The sequence below is a fragment of the Papio anubis genome, unplaced genomic scaffold (assembly GCF_008728515.1).
Source record: "Papio anubis isolate 15944 unplaced genomic scaffold, Panubis1.0 scaffold205, whole genome shotgun sequence".
NCBI classification, from domain to species: Eukaryota; Metazoa; Chordata; class Mammalia; order Primates; family Cercopithecidae; genus Papio; species Papio anubis.
Window position 1 is genome coordinate 87,062 of NW_022162077.1, and position 19,662 is coordinate 106,723.

At 38.5% G+C, this 19,662-nt stretch overlaps 1 protein-coding gene across 1 annotated transcript in view; it reads right to left on the minus strand.

The window, feature by feature from the left end:
• CNTNAP3C (contactin associated protein family member 3C) overlaps positions 1-19,662 on the minus strand; it is a 121,544-nt gene that overhangs the window by 78,158 nt on the left and 23,724 nt on the right. Inside the window, exon 2 of the mRNA XM_031661622.1 lies at positions 10,293-10,486. Within this exon, the coding sequence (XP_031517482.1) occupies positions 10,293-10,418 (126 nt within the window). The 5' untranslated portion in view covers positions 10,419-10,486. The remainder of the gene's footprint in view (positions 1-10,292; positions 10,487-19,662) is intronic.

Sequence of the window (19,662 nt, forward strand, 5' to 3'; positions counted from 1 at the left end):
AAGAATCCAAAAAAATTGATGTTTTAAAAGCCTACAGTTAAAAGAAAGTTGCTCACATATTACCTAAAATAGAACAATCAGTAAAGATGAAAGGGAAAAAAAGCAGCTCACAGGAATTTTCTACAGAGATATACTCTCCAAACAAGAAAACCATTATCTAATGAATGTTCATCAGAAACTAGAATATTCACTTCTGTTTAAGCAAAACTTTCACTAATTATATAGAAGGTTATACTTCCTATTGAGATAATTTATCACTACAGCCACAGTTTCAGTGTAGAAAAACACCCTTAGCTATCAGTATCTGGGACAGAAGTAAAACAGAGGATACTGCTTGAAACAAAACTGCTTAGACCAGCACACTTCTCAGATTTGTCAATGTCACTGATTTAAAAATGAAAGCTAAATACCTTTTAAGACATCTGTACAATTCTAGGGTAGCTGTTTCAGAAGGTCAAATGACTCACAGCCAATGGGGAACTAGAGAGATGAGATATCTGAGGATTTGGCGGGTAAACCAGACTTTCACTGATAGGGTCCCTTTTGGTAGAGGTTCTCTTAAAAGACAGCAGCTTAAAGAAATCACTGAGGATTTTCACTATTACAACAACAAAATGATACAGAACTGCTATATTGATTTTAAGTTTGACAAAACGACAGAACCCCTAACAAAACAGAACCACTACCGTGGAATACATCAATTAGATTCTGGATCAGGCCAGTTATTCTTCATATCATCACAAGTGCTTTCAAAGATGTTGACACCAGATTAAGGGCACAAACTGGGATACAGAGCTGGAAGGGCTTCTATTTAAGGAGTATGGTTATTGTACTTCACTTCCACATTTAATCATTTGATAACACCCACAGTTGCTATTTTGGATACTCTATAAAATTCCCAGGCAGTTATCCATGTAATCTAACATAAATATATGTTAAAATCTTTTCTGCTGTTTCTCAAAGTCATGTGTTTGCCCGTGGAGCTTAGAGTACTGGCACCTCGCTTAGTCACTGCAACAATGGCTTCAATCCTTCCTGACAGGTGGTACCTCTGTGTTCCTAGTTGGCATCATACCACAGAAGGCTCCTCCCACACACTAACGGGACTGGATCAGTAACATCAGACTAAAAATATTAACCTTAGGAGTCTTATTATTCTGAAAAATACAATAAAACCTTCAGAATACAGGTTTTATTATTAAAACTCGGACCCAATTAAAATTCTATAAATGAGAAAGCTAGAACTTTGAGAAGTTAGATTACCCAGCTTTACATAGTTTATAACTGATTCTTGTTCTCAAAGGCAACTCTGTGACTGTGAAGTCCCAGCACAGGCTCCCATAAAAAGGACATTTCCACTTACTAAAATATTTAAGAATCCAAAAAAATTGATTTTTCAGAAGCCTACAGTTAAAAGCAAGTTGCTCAAATATTACCGATATTACCAATAATCAGACCCAATTAAAATCAGAGAGAAGAAAGTAACACAAGGCTGTGTAGCTCATGCACTACTAATATAGCCCACTGACTATTTAAATAACTCATAGGATACCTTTTAAAATATATTTTCATTGTAGTAAAATATATATCCCATAAAATCTACCAGTTTAACCACTTTAAGTGTACAGTTCAGTGGCATTAAATATATTCACATTGTTGTTCAACCATCACCCACATCCAGTCCCTGAATTCTTTTCATCCTACAGCTGAAACTCAAATCTTCTGAGTAATTTGTGAAGCTGGCAATATACCATGCTGACCTTTAGTTTATGAAGAAGGCCCACGAGTATGAGAAAGATCCGTTTGCAGAGGTGTCACTTAATGTGACATTCCTGGCTAGTACAGATCCATCTCAAACAAACTTCTAAAGCTTGGGCTACTCCTCTGCTCAACTCTAAATCCACATGAAGAAATGTTTCCTATTCAACTGACACCACATCCTAGCAGGATTTTTTGTTCTTCTTTTTTCCCTACACTTTGCTTTTCAGATGAATTTTATATCTATATATCTTTATCTATATTATGTGTATACATATATATATTACATTTTGCTTTGCAGGAGGATCATTTATGTGTGTGTGTGTGTGTGTGTATATATATGGTATATATAAATATATATTTATAATTATTTAATATATATTAGATATATATATATATATATTAGACTTAACTGAGAATGTTTCATAAGGACAAATGCATCACTAAGTCTCTCATTCCTTTGCTACTGTAGAAATGGAGTTAGGAAACAAGGTGAAAAAGAGCCCTTTCACCGCCAGAGACTGTTTCCTTACCTTCTTGGTAACCGTAACCCTTACAGGAATTGTGAAAGAATTCAATGTGGGAGTGCTGGAAACCCAGAGCATGCAGCCTGATGCACAGAGAGCTCTTCAGAAATGGCAGATGGCATTAGCTTCAAGTTTAGAAACAATGTTTCCTTTTTGCTTCCTAGTCAGGAAAAGCCCTTTTGCTTCGAGGAACTAAAGAATGTTCTCTAACTTCCTGAGTGTTCTGTGTGTGCACTTGCCTCTGCTAATCTGTAGTCTGCCTTACAAAGACAATTTGCCTGACTTCATGTTGGATGAAGGGAAGCTGTACATGAAGATGGAGAGATACAGAAGGAAACAAGCCATGATTTCAGTAACCCAGGGACCATGACAGCCAGAGGCAGAATGAAGGCCGACTGAGACTAGATATCCACTGACCACCTCTGGACCCAGAGGGGCAGCTGTTTGGGCTGACACCACACCCGGCAGCAGGGCTGACGTGTCCTCCAGACCTGCTCTTCCTCTGACTCCCTGTGTCGATGCCCATCGCTGGCTCATGGCTTGGTAGCTACCCAGCCATGCCCTCAGCCTCCCTTTCCCCACAGTTGACAACTATGTGTCTGGCATGCAACACACACACTCAGACTGAGAATGTTTCTGTCTCTGTGTTAACCGCAGTGTCTGCCATCCTTTCCTGCTCTCTCATAGCAGGTACCGAGCCAGTCCAGACAGCTGCCGCCTCTGGGCTCAGTGGGGATCGGCAGATCTCCAACCTCTGACCTTCCTTCTGCCTCCTTCATTAATTCCACTCACATTTGCTCCAGTCAGGCCCGGAAAATAAAACAATTCGGGACAAATATACACAGGCCATGGGAGATCTACTAATGCACTTTGTCCACTGCCCCAAAATGACCCATGACAGCTGGTAGACATTTTTTAGATTTCCCAGTTAGACTGGTTCTACATTTTGGATCTCAAATTCTCAACACTGATAAAGACCAGTGAAACAAGAATTCAATTATAGCAAAATGTATGCTCTTTGTCAGAAAATTTTAAAAAACGAAGTCCAATAATATTATTCAGAGAACATTTTCTTTCTTTACGTAAAACCTTCCTGGTGAGAAGAGACAGAAAAAAAACCAAAATTCCATACATGGGAACAGGACATAATGACTTCCATAAGGAAACACAAAACCAGGAAGACACAGGCTGGAGGAGGGTAGGGTGGGAGGGCAGTGGGAGCTGGGTGCATGCGTGTCTGTGTGTGTGTGTTCTACGCACATTCGGGGTTAGGTTATCTAGAAGAATTCCATCAGGAAGAGATAATTTACTCAAGAAACGAATTGAGGAAGCTATCTATGCTATCTAAGTTATCTAGGGGAAAATTTCAGAGATACTGAATAGCGAGTACAAAGGACGGATCTTGCTTGACATTTTTAAAGAGCAACTAGGACAACATAGCACAAAATATTTGAAGCCACAGACAGAGAGTGTGGTCGAAGTTGCTTCTTTCCTTTTATCTAAATAAGGTCAGTTCTTTATTGAAAATGACTACACTTCCTATGGTGCATAAACTACGTGGCAATTTGCAGCAAAAATTAAAGAAAATAAAATTATATAGATTTAAATTGGAAGCTAGTTGCAAAGGCAGAAGTGAGATGGGATGTGAAGCTGTGGCAAAGGTCCAGGTGAGAGACAGTGGGCAATGGGCTGTCGTGGGCTGTCGTCATGGTAATAACAGAGGTGAGGAGAAGGAGGTTGTGACTGACATGATCTGTTGAAAGGCTGAGTCGACAGGATATGCCTATGGACTGACTGTGGAGTGTGAAGGAATGGAAGTCATTGGTAACTCCAGGCATATTGGCTCAGGCCAACAGCTGGTAAATGCTGTGATATTTACTGAAGGTGGAAGCCCAGGGGCGATAGGTTTGGTGATGGGAAGGATGTGGAGATAATAAATTTGGTTTTGGACATGTCTATTTGACATCCAAAAGAAATGAAGTCTGGTGCTCAGAGGGGAACTTGAAACCTGTGTCAGGGATGGATAATAACCTGAATACATCTAATCCCAACCAGAAGAAAATTTCACAATGAATTAAAAAGTTCTGTATTTCCTTGCAGATTTAATTCTTTATTCTTTCAGAAATAACTGAAAAATCGACAGGAGGGAAAGCGGCTTGCCAGTGACTGCTAATCTGGGACTATGATTAGCAGAATGTTATGGTATAATCTCTCAGCATGATTCTGGGACATTTTTCTAGCATGGTTAGGCTGGATTTCCAGATATCTTTTCTCTCCTTTTTGATTCAGAATATTTGTTCTTTTTTTTTTTTTTAATGAGGCAAATAGTTTATAAGAAAATGCAGGAAAAGGATAAAGAATGAGCTCCTTGACAGACTGTATATTCTGGTTCAAACATAATACACGCACAGATACATACAGCACAGAACACACTAACTTTAATATCCTGCGAAGAAGGTAATTTGCTGGGTTACGTACATGCATGTTAAATGGGAGCATTTATTAGAATAAGTCAGACCAAAAGAACACTTTCGCACAGAATATCTGTATAATGGAAACGGATTTCTGAAAAATAGCTGCAGTTTTCCAGGTGACTTTACAAGGGCAGGATGGGTGTAGATAACTGGGAGAGACTCTCCTTTTAGAAACATTCTAGGCATGAAAGGCAGTTGTGAAGCCAGCCAAATAAGCTGCAAACTTCCCGATGATTTATTCACTGCTTTTCTACATTTTGTGATAGTAATAAGGAAGGTGTTAACTCTCACCTGCTAAATGTTTGAACCTGATGTATTTTGTAATCAGCAGAATAATGGTCCCCAAAGATGCCTACGTCTAACTCCTGGAAGCTGTGAATATGTTGTGTTATATGCCAAGGATAAACTAAAGTTGTAGATGGGAATTAAAGATGCCAATCAGTTGAGCTGGAAATAATGAGAGTGCCCTGGATTCTCCAGGTGAGCCCAATGTCATCACAGGTTTCCTTAAAAGTGGAAGAGGGAGGAAGGTGTGTTGGGTCAAAGTGATTCAATAAGAGCAGGATTTAGTTTGTACTGGCTGCCTTTGAAGATACAGGAAAAGGCTCATGGACCAAGGAGTGTAGGTGCCTTCTAGAAGCTGGAGGGGCCAGTGACATTTTATTCCCCTAGTGCCTCCAGAAAGAACACAGCCCTACTGACACCTTGATTTTGGCCTGGTAAGACCAACTTTGGACTCTTCACTTCCAAAACTGTAAGTAATACATGTGTGTTGTTTTAAGCCAACAGCAGAGGTGTCGTTTCAGCTTGTAGTCATTGCTACAGCAGGACTAGGAGCTGGTACGCACTGCCGGGACTCACTCCTGCTCTGGCACTTGGGTGGCACTGTAGGCGCCCATGTTCGTGGAGGTAGTCAGCAAAGGGGGGCTCTCTCGGCTGGGCTGGCCATGTCTGCTTACAGAGTGCTCCCCTCTTCCACTGCGGTAAGGACATCTGTTCTTATTAGGTCAGGTGGTTTTTTAAGGCAATTCATATTACTACTACTACAAAAAAAATAGTGTGTGGTTCTCCCAGAAAATTATCTTTTATCTTCCCTCTTTTCTTCTGTTGTTTATTCTTTTGACCTTGTTTGAGTAATGGCATCTTTTAAAATGATGTAGCAGATGAGATTATTCACTTCAAGTGAGTCTGTGTCCTGAAATACATTTTGTTAACTGAAAGTATAATACATAATGAAGCTTGTTCTGCTACTCAGAAAAGATTCGTGTATTCCTGTTTTAAGTAACAGGGATTCTCTCTTTTGAACAGGGCTTTTACTACTCTGAAGATTCCATAAATCTGGCAGTTATTTCTAGTTTTCTTGGGTATTTCTCAACACAAACTCAGTCCAGCCCTTGAAGCAGTCAATGTGAAGCATGTAATTAGTACGAATGTGGACTAATATATTAATCTATTCAGATAATCAAATGTCAGTGATTGATACGACAGCTGCACAATCTCTTATCGAAAGCCGTGGTATCAGATTTGCTTTAGATTCAGATTCATTTCATATACTAGAAAGGTCATACTGTGTATACACCAGATATTAGTGACTAGGTGGTAATCACGTTACTATTTTTGCAATAAAACATACGAATATTCACATTAAGCAGAGTAACTAAAAAATTCAAATAGCCCCAAAGTCAGTACATTCAGGTTTTGCTGCTAAATAAATTTGTGTCTGCTTGGGGTTCGCCATTTTAATAACTTTGCTTTTAGAATTAAAAATTGCAGATAAGCAACTGTGGATCTTTAACAATAGAAAACATTAGCATAGACAATGGGTAAACCCAGACCAAAAAAAAAAAAAAGCCATAAAAAGATAGAAGAAGAGCATCCAAGAAATACATAAGGCTGCAGAATGAATTTTTAATGTGTCCTTAACATAAAAGCAGAAGCAACACTATCCCTAGGAGAGAGCTGGAAATGCATTCTGTTCTCCTGGTACAGGAAGGTTAGTACGATGACCCTGAGGGCAGGGGAGGTAGCTGTGGTCAGGAAAAGATAATAATAATAGCGATAATAATGTGCTAGGAAAGATAATAAGCTTATAAAAACATAATTTTCATTAATCAAGGGTATTAATATTTTAGGTATCAAAAATAAATCAAGTTATTTTAATATCATCCATTCATATCTTAAGTTAATGTCTTGGTAAAGGGCAGAAACTCTAATAAGAGATGTAATTTATTGTTAAGGCAGCAATGATAAGACTGGAGGACAGCCAATATCAGCCCATCTTTTTAAGAGACAATCAATTAGTGAACTTGATTTCTAGAAAAGTAGCTTTGATAGGAAAAATACTAGACAGAAGGGACATGCCTAGTGAAGAATATGATAATTATGACTCAACTCACATTTCCCAAGAGTATATTACTAACCTCTACCATAATTATTTGCTTATTTACTAAAAGAATGAATGAATGAATGAATGAATGAATGAATGAATGAACAAATGGAGAATATGTCCCTGAGGTGCTGATGTAGCAGTTCAAGAAACGCAAATCAAGATGGTTACCAGTGGCAGGGAAGGGGCGTGGGGGCTGGGGAGGAGGTGGAGATAGTTATTGGGTACAAAAAAATAGTAAGAATGAATAAGACCTAGTATTTGATAGCACAAGGTGACTATAGTCAATAATAATTTAACTGTACATTTAAAAATAACTAAAAGTGTATTATTGGATTGTCTGTAACACAAAGGATAAATACTTGAGGGGATGGATCTCCCATTTTATATGATGTGATTATTACGCACTGCATGTCTGTATCAAAGTACCTCATGAATCCCATAAACGTATACACCTACTATGCACCCACGAAAAGTAAAATAAAAGTTTTTTTAAAAAAGAAACTCAAATATCTACATAGGTATTTTATAATCCAAATCTGACAGCCTCTCTCTTTGCAATTTTACAACTTTCAGCAAATTCCCCATATTCTCTCTATCTCAGTCTGAACAGCCATTTCACATCTTACACCTCACTGTTTTTTGTGTATCCCATCCATTATCCATGCCTTTGTTTGTATTATTTCTGCTTTCTGAAAAATCTCCTGAATTATTTTCCAGCAACCCACATGGTAATGCTTTCTCCAAGGCCTGTCATTCTCAAGTCTCTTCGGGTCTGTGTCTCATAACTAAACACTCACGAGAACCATCTCTGGTTTGTTTTGTGGGTTCTCTTGTCAGTAGCGTTAACATTTTTTTCACCATGCAAATTCTGTATAGTTAGTCATAGAGTAGGAAATGAAGCTGTTAAATGGTTACAATTTGCCAGTCACAGTGATGCAGGATGAAAGAGATGCAAAGATAAAGCCCTATCCCCAAAAACCTTTTAGCTCAAAATGGTGGAAGGCTGAGTCCTGAACCCTCATAGCACTACATATCATTGCTTTAGTCCAAAACAAGTCCTAGAGATGTGCAGAGCCAGGAAGGACCATTTTCAGTGTGGTTGTTCAAAAAGGGCATCCTGGGAGAGGATGAATTTCACTCATTCATTCAGGAAACATTTCCTGATGTCCTACTCCTGTTAGGCACAGTTAGGCTTTAGAGGCTGAGCTAGTTTTCCAGAACTGCCGTAACCAAGTGCCACAAACTAGGTAGCTAAAGTGATGGATGCCACACGTCCAAGATCAAGGTGTCCGCAGGCCATGCTGCCTCTGGAGGCTCTAGGGAGGGATCTGTTCCATGCCCATCTCCCAGCTGCTGGTGCCTCCGGTGTTCTGTGGCTTGTCCATGCATTATTCCAATCCTCCCTCCTCACAGGGCTGCTTCCCTATGTGCCCTTGCACTGTGTTCCCTGTGTGTACATCTGTCTCTGCGTCCAAAGGTCCTTCCTGATGAGGACACCAGTCATATTAGATTAGGGTCAACCCTCCTGACTACATTTTAACTTGATTACCTTTTTAAAAACCTTATATCCAATTAGGTCACATTCTGAGGTATTGGGAGTTATGATTCCAACATACGTTTTTGGAAACCACAAGTCAACCCAGAATAGACATGCAGGGATGAAAGGCTGAAAGCACAGCGGCCGTGAAAGGAAGCTCACACTGTGAGGGGGCACCAGGAAAGTAAATCACTTGTTCCTGTGAAGCTCAACACGTTCCTACACGTGGTAAGATCATGAGAGTTGACATGTTATTTTAAGTGTTCTGGATTAGTAAGAACCTTAACCTTTACGCTCTTTCCCTGCAGGCTAGTAACCTTTCAGAGTAAGCAAAATTGGCAGATGGCGTTGCCTTGGCTATGGCTTCCCTCTGAACTGTTTAACTGGATAACAAAAATGCTGATGGTACCTCCATCATTGATGTATTTTTTTTTAGGAGGAAGAAAGAGCCAAATTACAAATATGACACAGACTCTATATTAGAGTTTTCTCTTACAGCATCTCTTTTACAGGGAAACTGTCCACAACATTTTAAACATTATTAATCAATGCAGAGCAAGATTTTAAACAGATACAGGTTACTTCCAAACACTATATAATAAATAATAATAACTATTATTATTATTGAGATGGAGTTTCTCTCTTTTTTGCCCAGGCTGGAGTGCAATGGCGTGATCTCGGCTCACTACAACCTCTGCCTCCCGGGTTCAAGTGATTCTCCTACCTCAGCCTCCCAAGTAGCTACAAAAGTTAAACAAAAAGTGACTAACCCCGTCCAAAGAGGCACTGACATATAATCAGAAACAGAAATAATGTCACTGTTATGAGGATATTTACAGAATCCAGAGAATCTCACAGAGATCTGTCGTCTATTTACTCACTCCTGTAATCCCAGCACTTTGGGAGGCCAAGATAGGTGGATGACCTGAGCTCAGGAGTTCGAGACCAGCCTGGCCAACATGGCAAAACCCCGTCTCTACTCAAAATACAAAAAAAAAAAAAAAATTAGCCAAGTGTGGTGGTGCACATCTGTAGTCCCAGCTATTCAGGAGGCTGAGGCAGGAGAATTGCTTGAACCTAGGAGGCGGAGGTTGCAGTGAGCCAAGATCGTGCCACTGCACTCTAGCCTGGGCAATAAGAGTGAAACTCGATCTCAAAAACGAAAAAAAACAAAACAAGAAAAACTAAATCTAGCCACTTAATAAAGGACACACGATTATTCAAGTTCAAAGTCTGTGTTCCTGTACTTGTCATACATACAGAAACTGCTCATTGATTACATTTTGAAATTTCAGTGTCTCTCAAAAATATCAGATCAAATCAGAGATGATAAATGAATTCAACCTACCACTTTAAAATAATGCAGAGGCAATGTTAAATTACTTCATTAAGCAAACCAAGAAAAAATAAATTATATATGATTTGTATTATTTTTTAACTTCTACACTATTTAATGGTATTAAATACAAGATTGTCTTTCAATGCTTTCAATGAAATAGGTATCTTACTTTCACTTAGAACATTTTTTTTCAAAGTAACTCTTAAAATTCTGTTTTTCTAATAGGTTTGCAGCAATAGGTGGCAATTATTATTATTAGAAAACATACCCAGATGCTTTCTTCTCGGCGATACTGCTTCCAGTTTCTCCCACCATCACTGAACATCAGGAGGTAGCTGGTCACCCAGTCAGAGCTCCCATATCCTCCTTGGGTGGCCACAGCAGTGACCTCCATTCTCTCTCCAAGGTCAATTTGCAGCCACTGGTATTTATTTGACACAAGTGGGGTCCAGCCACCAGCTCCTTTTTTGAAACAGAAAAAGTGGGAAAATGGTAGAGGAAGAAGTTATTTAACACAGCTGTTACTAGATTAGAAAATGATACAATTATGAATATATATTAAGAAAATAATCGATTTACAGTAGAAAAAATAGAAGAATTACAGGTGGCTGGATGAACCCTAGACTGTGTTCAAATTTAGCTAGATGACCCCGACATTCCAGAATGCAGGTGTCCTACTGAGCGGAGAAAATGTTTGTTTAATGCAGGTGGCTACTACAGCATTCCTGTCAATTTTTGGAACTAGTGTATTTCATAGCCCTTGTGCAAGATTTGCCTTTTCCCAACACAAGAGACTCAATTCCAGTAGTAGGAAGTACAGTATTAAGCATTAATAAAACAAAGACGGTTAATATATTGACCTTGCACTCAAAGTGCTTACAGTCTCATAGGAGAAATGGATGTGTTAAAGAACAATTCAAATATAGAGTGCTTTGTGAGGCAATCCCACTTACATGTGGAATTTTAAAAAGTTAATTCACAGAGGTACAGAGGAGAGTGATGGTTACGAGGAACTGGGGTGTGGAGGAGACACTGGTGAAAAAAGTACAAAAAGGTACGGAGTGGCAAATGGTCAAGGTGAGTCATAAGCAGGTTCTGGTGCACTCTGCTCTCTCTGGCAGTACTGCCGGGAAACCGGGGCAAGCCTCACACAGTGCTCGTCCATCTTGGACAAGGAGAAGGAGACTGTCAGGTATTGAAGAAGATGCGCGCACAGCAGAAAATCTGCTCTTTTTGCGCTGACCAATGCTACGTCTGAAATGAAAACATAGGAATGCCCAATGATGTTTTATTGATGTTTGTTATTTTTCTAGTTTAATAGAATTAGGGGACACTCCAGAACCACAGCTTCTTTAATAACAAATGTCTAGAAAAAGAGAGTACTCTCTATAAACAATTCCCAAGTCGAGGGGTCAGCACACTTTTAACTCCCTGCTGCTGCCACTTACCTGAAGGCTCTGATAGAAAGTCTGAAGTTCTAGACAGTTTAATATTACTCATTGACTTACACTGTGTATTTTATTATTGGGGGGTTTTATCATTATGTCCTCATTTGTAAAGTCGTTAGTACTTTAGTACATGTCCAAAAATGTTTGATATTACTAGAATACAGCTAGGAGTAAAAACAAATAAGTGAGGACATTATACTTTAACATAAGTTATTATGGAGAAGTGTTGAGAAATACAAATATTTATATTTAAATAACATTTATATTAATTTAACATTCATATTTAAATAATAAATATAAATATTAGGCATCTATTTGAATGGAGGACCACACTTAACTACTGTTTCCTTATGATTCCCAAGTTTATAGATTGTTAGAAGTCAGATTCTAAGATATTTTTGTAGTGAATCTTTGTTCAAAAATATTTTTTCCTCTGAATGTACGATAAGCACCTAAGTCTGTATTTTTTATATATATATGTATGTACACACACACACACACACATATATATATATTATTTTTGTTTTGCTTCTTATTGTTCCATGTTTTGACCTGAAGAGTCAAGAATTTGATCTAGTAGACAGGATGGAAGATTATTGGTAACAAACATTGTGCATCTGATTGACACTAAAACATTCCGTATCTTAAGCCAGAGAGCTAGGAGGTGGACACAGCTCTTGTTCAAAGTTGAATGTTCTGCTATAGACCAGGGGCATCCTCCACTCATGCAACATGGTTTCCTGGATTGGGCAAGATTTATTCTTGGATGATCTATGGTAATATTTATGTGAGCCCCTGCCAGAGACAGTGCACGGACTTCTTCAGTCCTCAGTGGAAACTGCTTCCACAGTTTCTGCTCTCTGCTCATTCCTTCCAACTTAACTTTTCAGAATGTGACAGAATTCCACCTACCCACTTCTATAATCACTCAATTTAACAATGAATATTTATTGAGCATTTGAGAACTCTGGGTCAGGCAAAGAGTTCCCTTTAAATAAATTTTGCATTTAATTCCTAATGTACCTTTAAAAGACAAGGCCTCATTACTACCCTCTGTATGGATGGTGGGCTGCTGACCTATGTTTATGCATCTAGCAAGTGGCCCACAAGCTTTGGATCCAGAACCTGTGCGATTAAATATTTTTATCATATTATTTTGATGATAATCATGGGATGTGGTGGTTCTCAAATAAATGTAAAACAGATGTAAAGAAGTTTGGGAGTGAGCAGGTCTGGCTGCCTAAGGAAGCAGCCCCTGTGCAGCAGGGCAACCTCTCCTACTCCTGGTCAGGCAAGGCCGGCGTTTCAGAGGGTTGACGGTGCAGTGCCAGTGGGGTTTTCTCTACTGGTCCTTCCTGTTGACTCTACCAGATCTACTGTTCTCTCCTAAGACTATGTAAAATTTAATTGGTGGGAAATCCTTTTGGGGTTGGTCTAACTAGCAGCCAATAGTCCTAGGTACAACACTACTGAAACTGTGTATCCTTTTCTGTTTTTTCTTATCATTTTATGGGGTTGTTTTTTGAGACGGAGTCTCACTCTGTCACCAGCCTGGAGTGCAGTGGCAAGATCTCTGCTTACTGCAACCTCCGACTCCCTGGTTCAAACAATTCTCCTGCCTCAGCCACCCAAGTAGCTGGGATTACAGGTACGTGCCACCACACCCGGCTAATTTTAGTATTTTTAGTAAAGACAGGGTTTCACCATATTGGCCAGGATGGACTCGGTCTCCTGCCCACCTCAGCCTCCCAAAGTGCTGGGATTACAGGCATGAGTTACTGGGTCCAGCCTATTTTATGGTTGCTGTAAAAGACCTGGGAGAAGGTGAAGGAGATGCTAATAGCCAACCCATCATCTTAGGCTGGATGTGATACATTGGGAATTTTATACACAGAGCTGAAACTTTTGAGGAACTATTCAATATTTTTGGTTCTTCCCCTCATCTTGGTTAGTCAGCATGAAGGGCATCTTCTTCAGCTTGTATTTCATAACCTTTCTTTGGTATTTTCACTCCCTCTCATTCCAGGTTTAGAAAAGTAATTACTATGAGAACACATGTGGAGAAGCACAAGGAGGAAAATGAGTCGACATGGTTCTGGTGTGCTACCCTGGGATGGTGCGTTCCCAATAGAGGAGGCGGGAGCCGCTGGCCATCCCTCTTCTCTGCATCCCTCACTGTTTGTTAGTTGTTGGTGTTCACAGTTGCACTTCTGCTAACAGATGACTCATTTCAGTAACTTGATTTTACCTTTGATGAAGTAGTATTCAAATGCAAATAAGCTATATCTTCAGCCATTACTGATAAAGTAATGAAATTTTGGCATTAGCAAAGAATTTCATCAGGATGTTGTAGCCTCAGGAAATCTGCAATCCCAGCTGGGTTTTAAGGGTAAGCAGATGTGCACACAATTTAATTAAATGCTGAGTGGAAACGGTGGGAAACACAACATAACTGACCTGTACACTCCTGGATAGCACTGGACTGTGTGCCTTTGTTCAAGGTAGCTTTGAAGGTTGGTATAGAAGGCCACTATGGGTAATAGAGAAAGGAGGTTGGCTGGCTCCACCCCCAACTAGCATGTGGTAATTGTCCAGTCACTCAGCCTTTCTGAGACAAAAATGTCGTCCTTTGTTTAAAAAAGAAAAGCATAAAGTGGGGAGGGGAGCACTAAGTCATATAAATCACCTCACAAGACTGTAACAGACAATGGGATAACTGACACTAAAGCACTTTGTAACTAAATTATTATTCAAATGTGATGCCACAGTCAATTTTTGTTTTCTTTAAATTAAAACAAATGAAAGTCTTCTATTTGTTAAGATTATACATATACTGACTCCTTTTCAACCTGGAAGTGTCTTTTCATAGTCCCTTCTAGTCTATGGTCACCAAAACTTTGTACACAAAACAGGGGAAGCAGTTATGTTCTCTAAACTCAGCGTCTCCCCCATCACAAACGTTTCTTCTCCACTTCACCCTCTTCCTTTCCCTGCCTCTGACAAGACACTGCACCTAAGTTAAAGTGTCACAATTTCTACCCCACAGATCCTGTGAATTACGAAAACCTCAACCCCTCCATTCGTAATATATGTTCTGACACACACATTTCATTACTGGAGATTAAAATATGCTGAGCAACGGAAACTTTCTCTTACACTTTATATGGCTTGAGGCAGTGGATGTTATTTTTTAAAGGGTAATTGGTTTTTATAAAGGCTGTGAAGGCAGTGAAGATGCTGAGCTGCGCAAACTGTTTTGTCCCTGAATGTTCACACAACATAGAATTTATCTTACATACCATTTTATCCATTTTTAAGTTTTCAAGTTCTGAGGAAATTATTAGTTTTGCCACTTATTTTGTAATGGAAAACAAGGGAAAAGGGGGAAGTGAGAAACTGAAGCATATACTGTATGCTCAGAATTCTACCAGATATTTTCATGTATATTATCATTTTTTATTTCTAAAAGCATTCAGTGGGTTGTCTTTATCGTATCCACCTTACAGATGAGAAAATAAAATCACTAATTAAAACACAAGGAAAGACATTTTTAAAATCAGCTTATGTTTCATTGTTATCCCTGTCCATGAATATATTCACATGATTTGTCAATCACTTAGTACTTTTTGGTTACAAATAATTTGGCATGATTATGTGTCTATTTTATACAGTTATATCTGTTATAATTCTGCATTTACCTCAGGTCAAAGTTACATTTCCCTGTCTGGGGCAGGGGCTCTGAAAGAAAAGTAGAAATCCCACAGCTGGAGGCTTGTTTCTGACTAACAACAATAAAAATTCCCATGACTATAGTATCTAGTCATAAGCGGCAGCACTGTCACAGAGAATGTATTGACTTTGTTTACAGGGGAAATAATGCACAGGTAAATCATCATCATCATCACTATGATTATCATCATATCACCATAATCTTATTCCTTCCTCAACATTTGATGAGTACCAAGGGCACAAAATATAAGTAAACAAAGTAAATGTTCCAAGCCACCCACTATTAAAGGCTTCTATGTATCAAGCAAACACATAGTTAAATCAACCTTGTCCCCACGAGACACTTCCCACTAAGATAACAAATTGTTTCAAATGTCATTTTATCCAGATATGCTTGGTTTTTTTTCCTTATCAAATTGCATTTTAATTCACATTAAAAATTTCAGGTACTACCAGGGGTGAGACGTGAGGTAGGGACTGTCACAGCTCCTATACGCCAGTGAGATTATGTGTGTTTCTAGGGAAGAGAAGTGAAGCTGGCTTTAAATAAACTCCGTCATTCCACTTCTAAGATTTATAGGCTTTAAACAGCTATGCTTTTTGTCAGTAGGTCTGCCTTTTTGCAGAGGGGAATTCAGACATTTAACTGAGGTCTAATTTCATTTAGAAAAAAAAGGTCTAACTACACAGATATAGAATCAGGTACTACAGTCTTTTTCCAACTATGTTGTTTTAAAGTAAAAAATACAGAAACCCTCCCTCACAATCTGTCTTTGTGTACGTGTTCTATTTCAGCAGTATTTCCCTCAACCTTAGCAGGTTGATGCAGAAAGAACATTCAGCCTACCAAAAATGTGTTCATAAAAAAACAATTGCAATTATGGTTAAAATCTCAGAGTGTACATAACAATTTATAAAATGTATTATCTTACAAAATGCATCTACACTCCCTAGTACCTTTGAAAATGGACATAGAATAAACAAAAAACAAATAGTAGGTGTTAGACTTAAAATTAATCATATAAACAATCATATTAAAGGTAAGTAGTACAAACACTCCTATTAAATGGCAATGATGGTCAGATTAGATGAGAAAGCAAGGTCCACCTATATGTTGCCTACAAGAAACATACTTTAAATAAAAAGGGCTCCAATAGCCTAAGTGTAAACACATGGAAAAACATATGTTATACTAACACTAGTCAAAAAAAAGCTGGAATGGCGCCATTAAACAAAGTAGATTTCAGTGCAAAAATTGTAAAAGGCAAGGAAAATTATTTCCCAATGATTAAGATGTACTTTCATCTGAGGACATAATCCTGAACGTGCAAACACTTAATAACAGGGTTTCAAAATACATGAAATGAAACCTAGTAAAACTGAATGAAATAAATAAATCTACAATTACAGGAGATTCTAGTACCCCGTCTTGGTAACTGATTGCACAAGAAGACAGAAAATAGGGATTCAGAAGTATTAATTATCACTATCAACCTATATGATTCATTGATATTTGTGGAATGCTCCACCTAACAGAAGAACATGTTCATTTGGAACTTTTACCAAAATAGACCATTAAACAAGTCATTAAACAAGTTTCAACAAAGTTAAAATCATTTAAATCATGTAAAGTATATCTCTGTGATATACAATAGATTAAAATAAGAAATCAACAATAGTGACTTCTCTGAAAAATCCAGGAATATTAGGAAACTAACAACACATACTTCATAATCAATGAATCAAAGAAGAAACTAAAAGAGAAATTAGGAAGTATTTCAAGTTGAATGAAAATGAAAGTACAACTTATCAAAATCTATGGGATGGAGCTTCTGGCTTCTGCCCCAGGAAGTAGAAAGCTATAAGGAGCCTTATTTCTTTCCTTATTAACAAACTCCAGCCCAAGCTGGAGATCAGTGGTGCAATCTCAGCTCACTGCAACCTCCGCCTCCCAGGCTCATGATCTTTTACAAATGCATTGGAGAGTCCAGCTTGCAGAACAATCACCTGGCCTAAAATCTAAAGAGATACGAACCTTGCAGGGAGAGATGTGAGCAGGAGCTCACCTTAGATGAAATCGGAGGTCAGTAAGAAATGTTCAGCTGGAATAGTTAACAAAATGGTGAAACCTACTCTGCAGGCTGGTGGGACAGTGAGAAATCCTTTATCACCCCAGAAGTTGGGGGAGTGTTCCCTCTTGCAGGCTCTTGCTCCACTGGCCATTGGTGGAAACTCACATGCACTCCACTGACAACTCCACTTGGCCCTCACAGAAAATATCAGAAACGGCCCTAATGGTTAAATGACTCAGCCTATAACCTTCTCTCTTATCTCCACTACATCTTGAATTTTGGGTAGGTGTAGTTCCATTCATCTCGGAAACTAACTGCATAATTTAAGAAAACCATCATTGTGCATTTTTCATACATCCAATAAATTATTTGATAAGACATATCATCTCAAAATATCACTTGAGCAGGCAAAGAAGCCATTATCTTCAGCTGGTGAGTAGACACAACGAGGCAAAAGTGATGGGTGATGGGCAAACGGGGCACATGAGGAGAGGGTTGCAATGGAGTCAGAGCACCCTGAGGCTGATTACGCTCCTCTCACTGTATTCCATTTCCCACGGGTAGTGTGTTTACTTTCTTCAGGGAGTGATTAAACGCGTGTATTTTCCTTTCTTATTAAATGTCAGTTGATATGCAAGGAAACACAAGAGTGAAATGCTGAGAAGTGATTATTTTAGTGAATACCAAATTACCCATCTGTATGTGACTGACTGCTCAGTCAACCAAAATCCCCTAACCCACCTCCTACTAAAAAAAAAAAAAGAGATGGTAATATTTACATTTTTCCTAAAGATATTATGTAGTTAAACTAATTATAGTTTATGAAATTGCTGTGAAAGCCTTGTATGAAAAGAGACATGCATTTATCAATTATTACATGTAATATGATAGTATCAAAATATGATGTAAAAGGAATGTCCTCTAAACATTACAATAATGTTTAAGTTGCTATTAACAAACAAATATTTTTTAGAGGCAAGTGCACATCAGGGAAAATGTGTGGCATCAGAATTCTGCTAAAGTTTGTCCCACTGAATTCTTTGGAAAAAACATGACAACCTAAAAAATCCAGTTGGCAAAAATTAATGTGAAAGACAATAGATAAATCTCCACCATGTCCTACAGAAGTTCTGGAATGCCTCCCTTAACACTGACTTTAAGGTCAGAGAGCTGGTTATAGGACCAACTGTTGTATTTTACCATTTTCATCATTGGTCACAGTCCTTTTGAATCCATTTTGAAGCACAAATTAAACTGCCAGTCAGAAATTAAATGTCATTTAAGAAAAAAATTATTCTGAAATATAGCTTCACATGAACAGGCAAAGATAGTACCGAGAAGTGATGTGTACTCTTCACCTACTTTCTACCAATGGTTACATCTTATAAAATTACAGTCCAATATCAAAACCAGGAAATGACATGTCTGTCTAGTTGTATGACATGTTTAGGCTCCGTAACCCCCACCACAATCAAGAAAGAGAACCACTTCACTACCACAACAATCCTCCTCATCGCTACCCTCTATAGTTAGACACAGCTACCACTAATTTGCTTTCTATCTCTACAATTTCCTCAAGTCTTCAGGTTCCTAGATGCTCTGTCTTCCCTACATTTTTTCATTCTCATGTTTGCTTTATATAGAAAGTGCCTTTTAAAATATACTTATCAGGAAGAATATGTTAAAGACATGTACTTCATCTTGCCAGAGCAGAGGTTGGCAATATGATGGTGAATACAGTGTCCCTTTATTCTTGAGTGATTCCTGTTTGCCTCTGGTAAACAGGAATTTTCCTATTCAACCTCACCTTCTTGACAAAAATTACAGACAGCTGAGCTGTCACATATAGCACGGGATTTATTTGAACAGGAAAAGAGTGAAACGACAACATTTTTAGAAGGAAGAATGCAATTGTAAGAGAGTGACACGAAAATCCGAGAAAGGAGTGGGATGGCATTCCTCAAGAATAGTATGTAACATTAAGGAACAATTAACTACATAAATAAATCATGGCCTATCAGTAGTTTCTTCAGTTTTATTACTAAATGGCAACCAGTTCAATGAATATGCCACATTGTGGTTATCCATTCAGTAGTTGATGGACATTTGAGTTGCTTCTAGTTTTTGTCTACTGTATTAGTCCATTTTCACACTGCCGATAAAGACATACCTGAGACTGGGTAATTCATAAAGAAAAAAAGGTTTCATGGATTCACAGTTGCACGTGGCTGAGGAGGCCTCACAACCATGGCAGAAGGCTAAAAGCATCTCTTACATGGCAGCAAACAAAAGAGAATGACAAGCAAAAGGGGTTTCCCCTTACAAAACTATCAGGCCTTGTGAGATTGATTCTCAACCACAAGAACAGTATGGGGGAAACTGCCCCCAT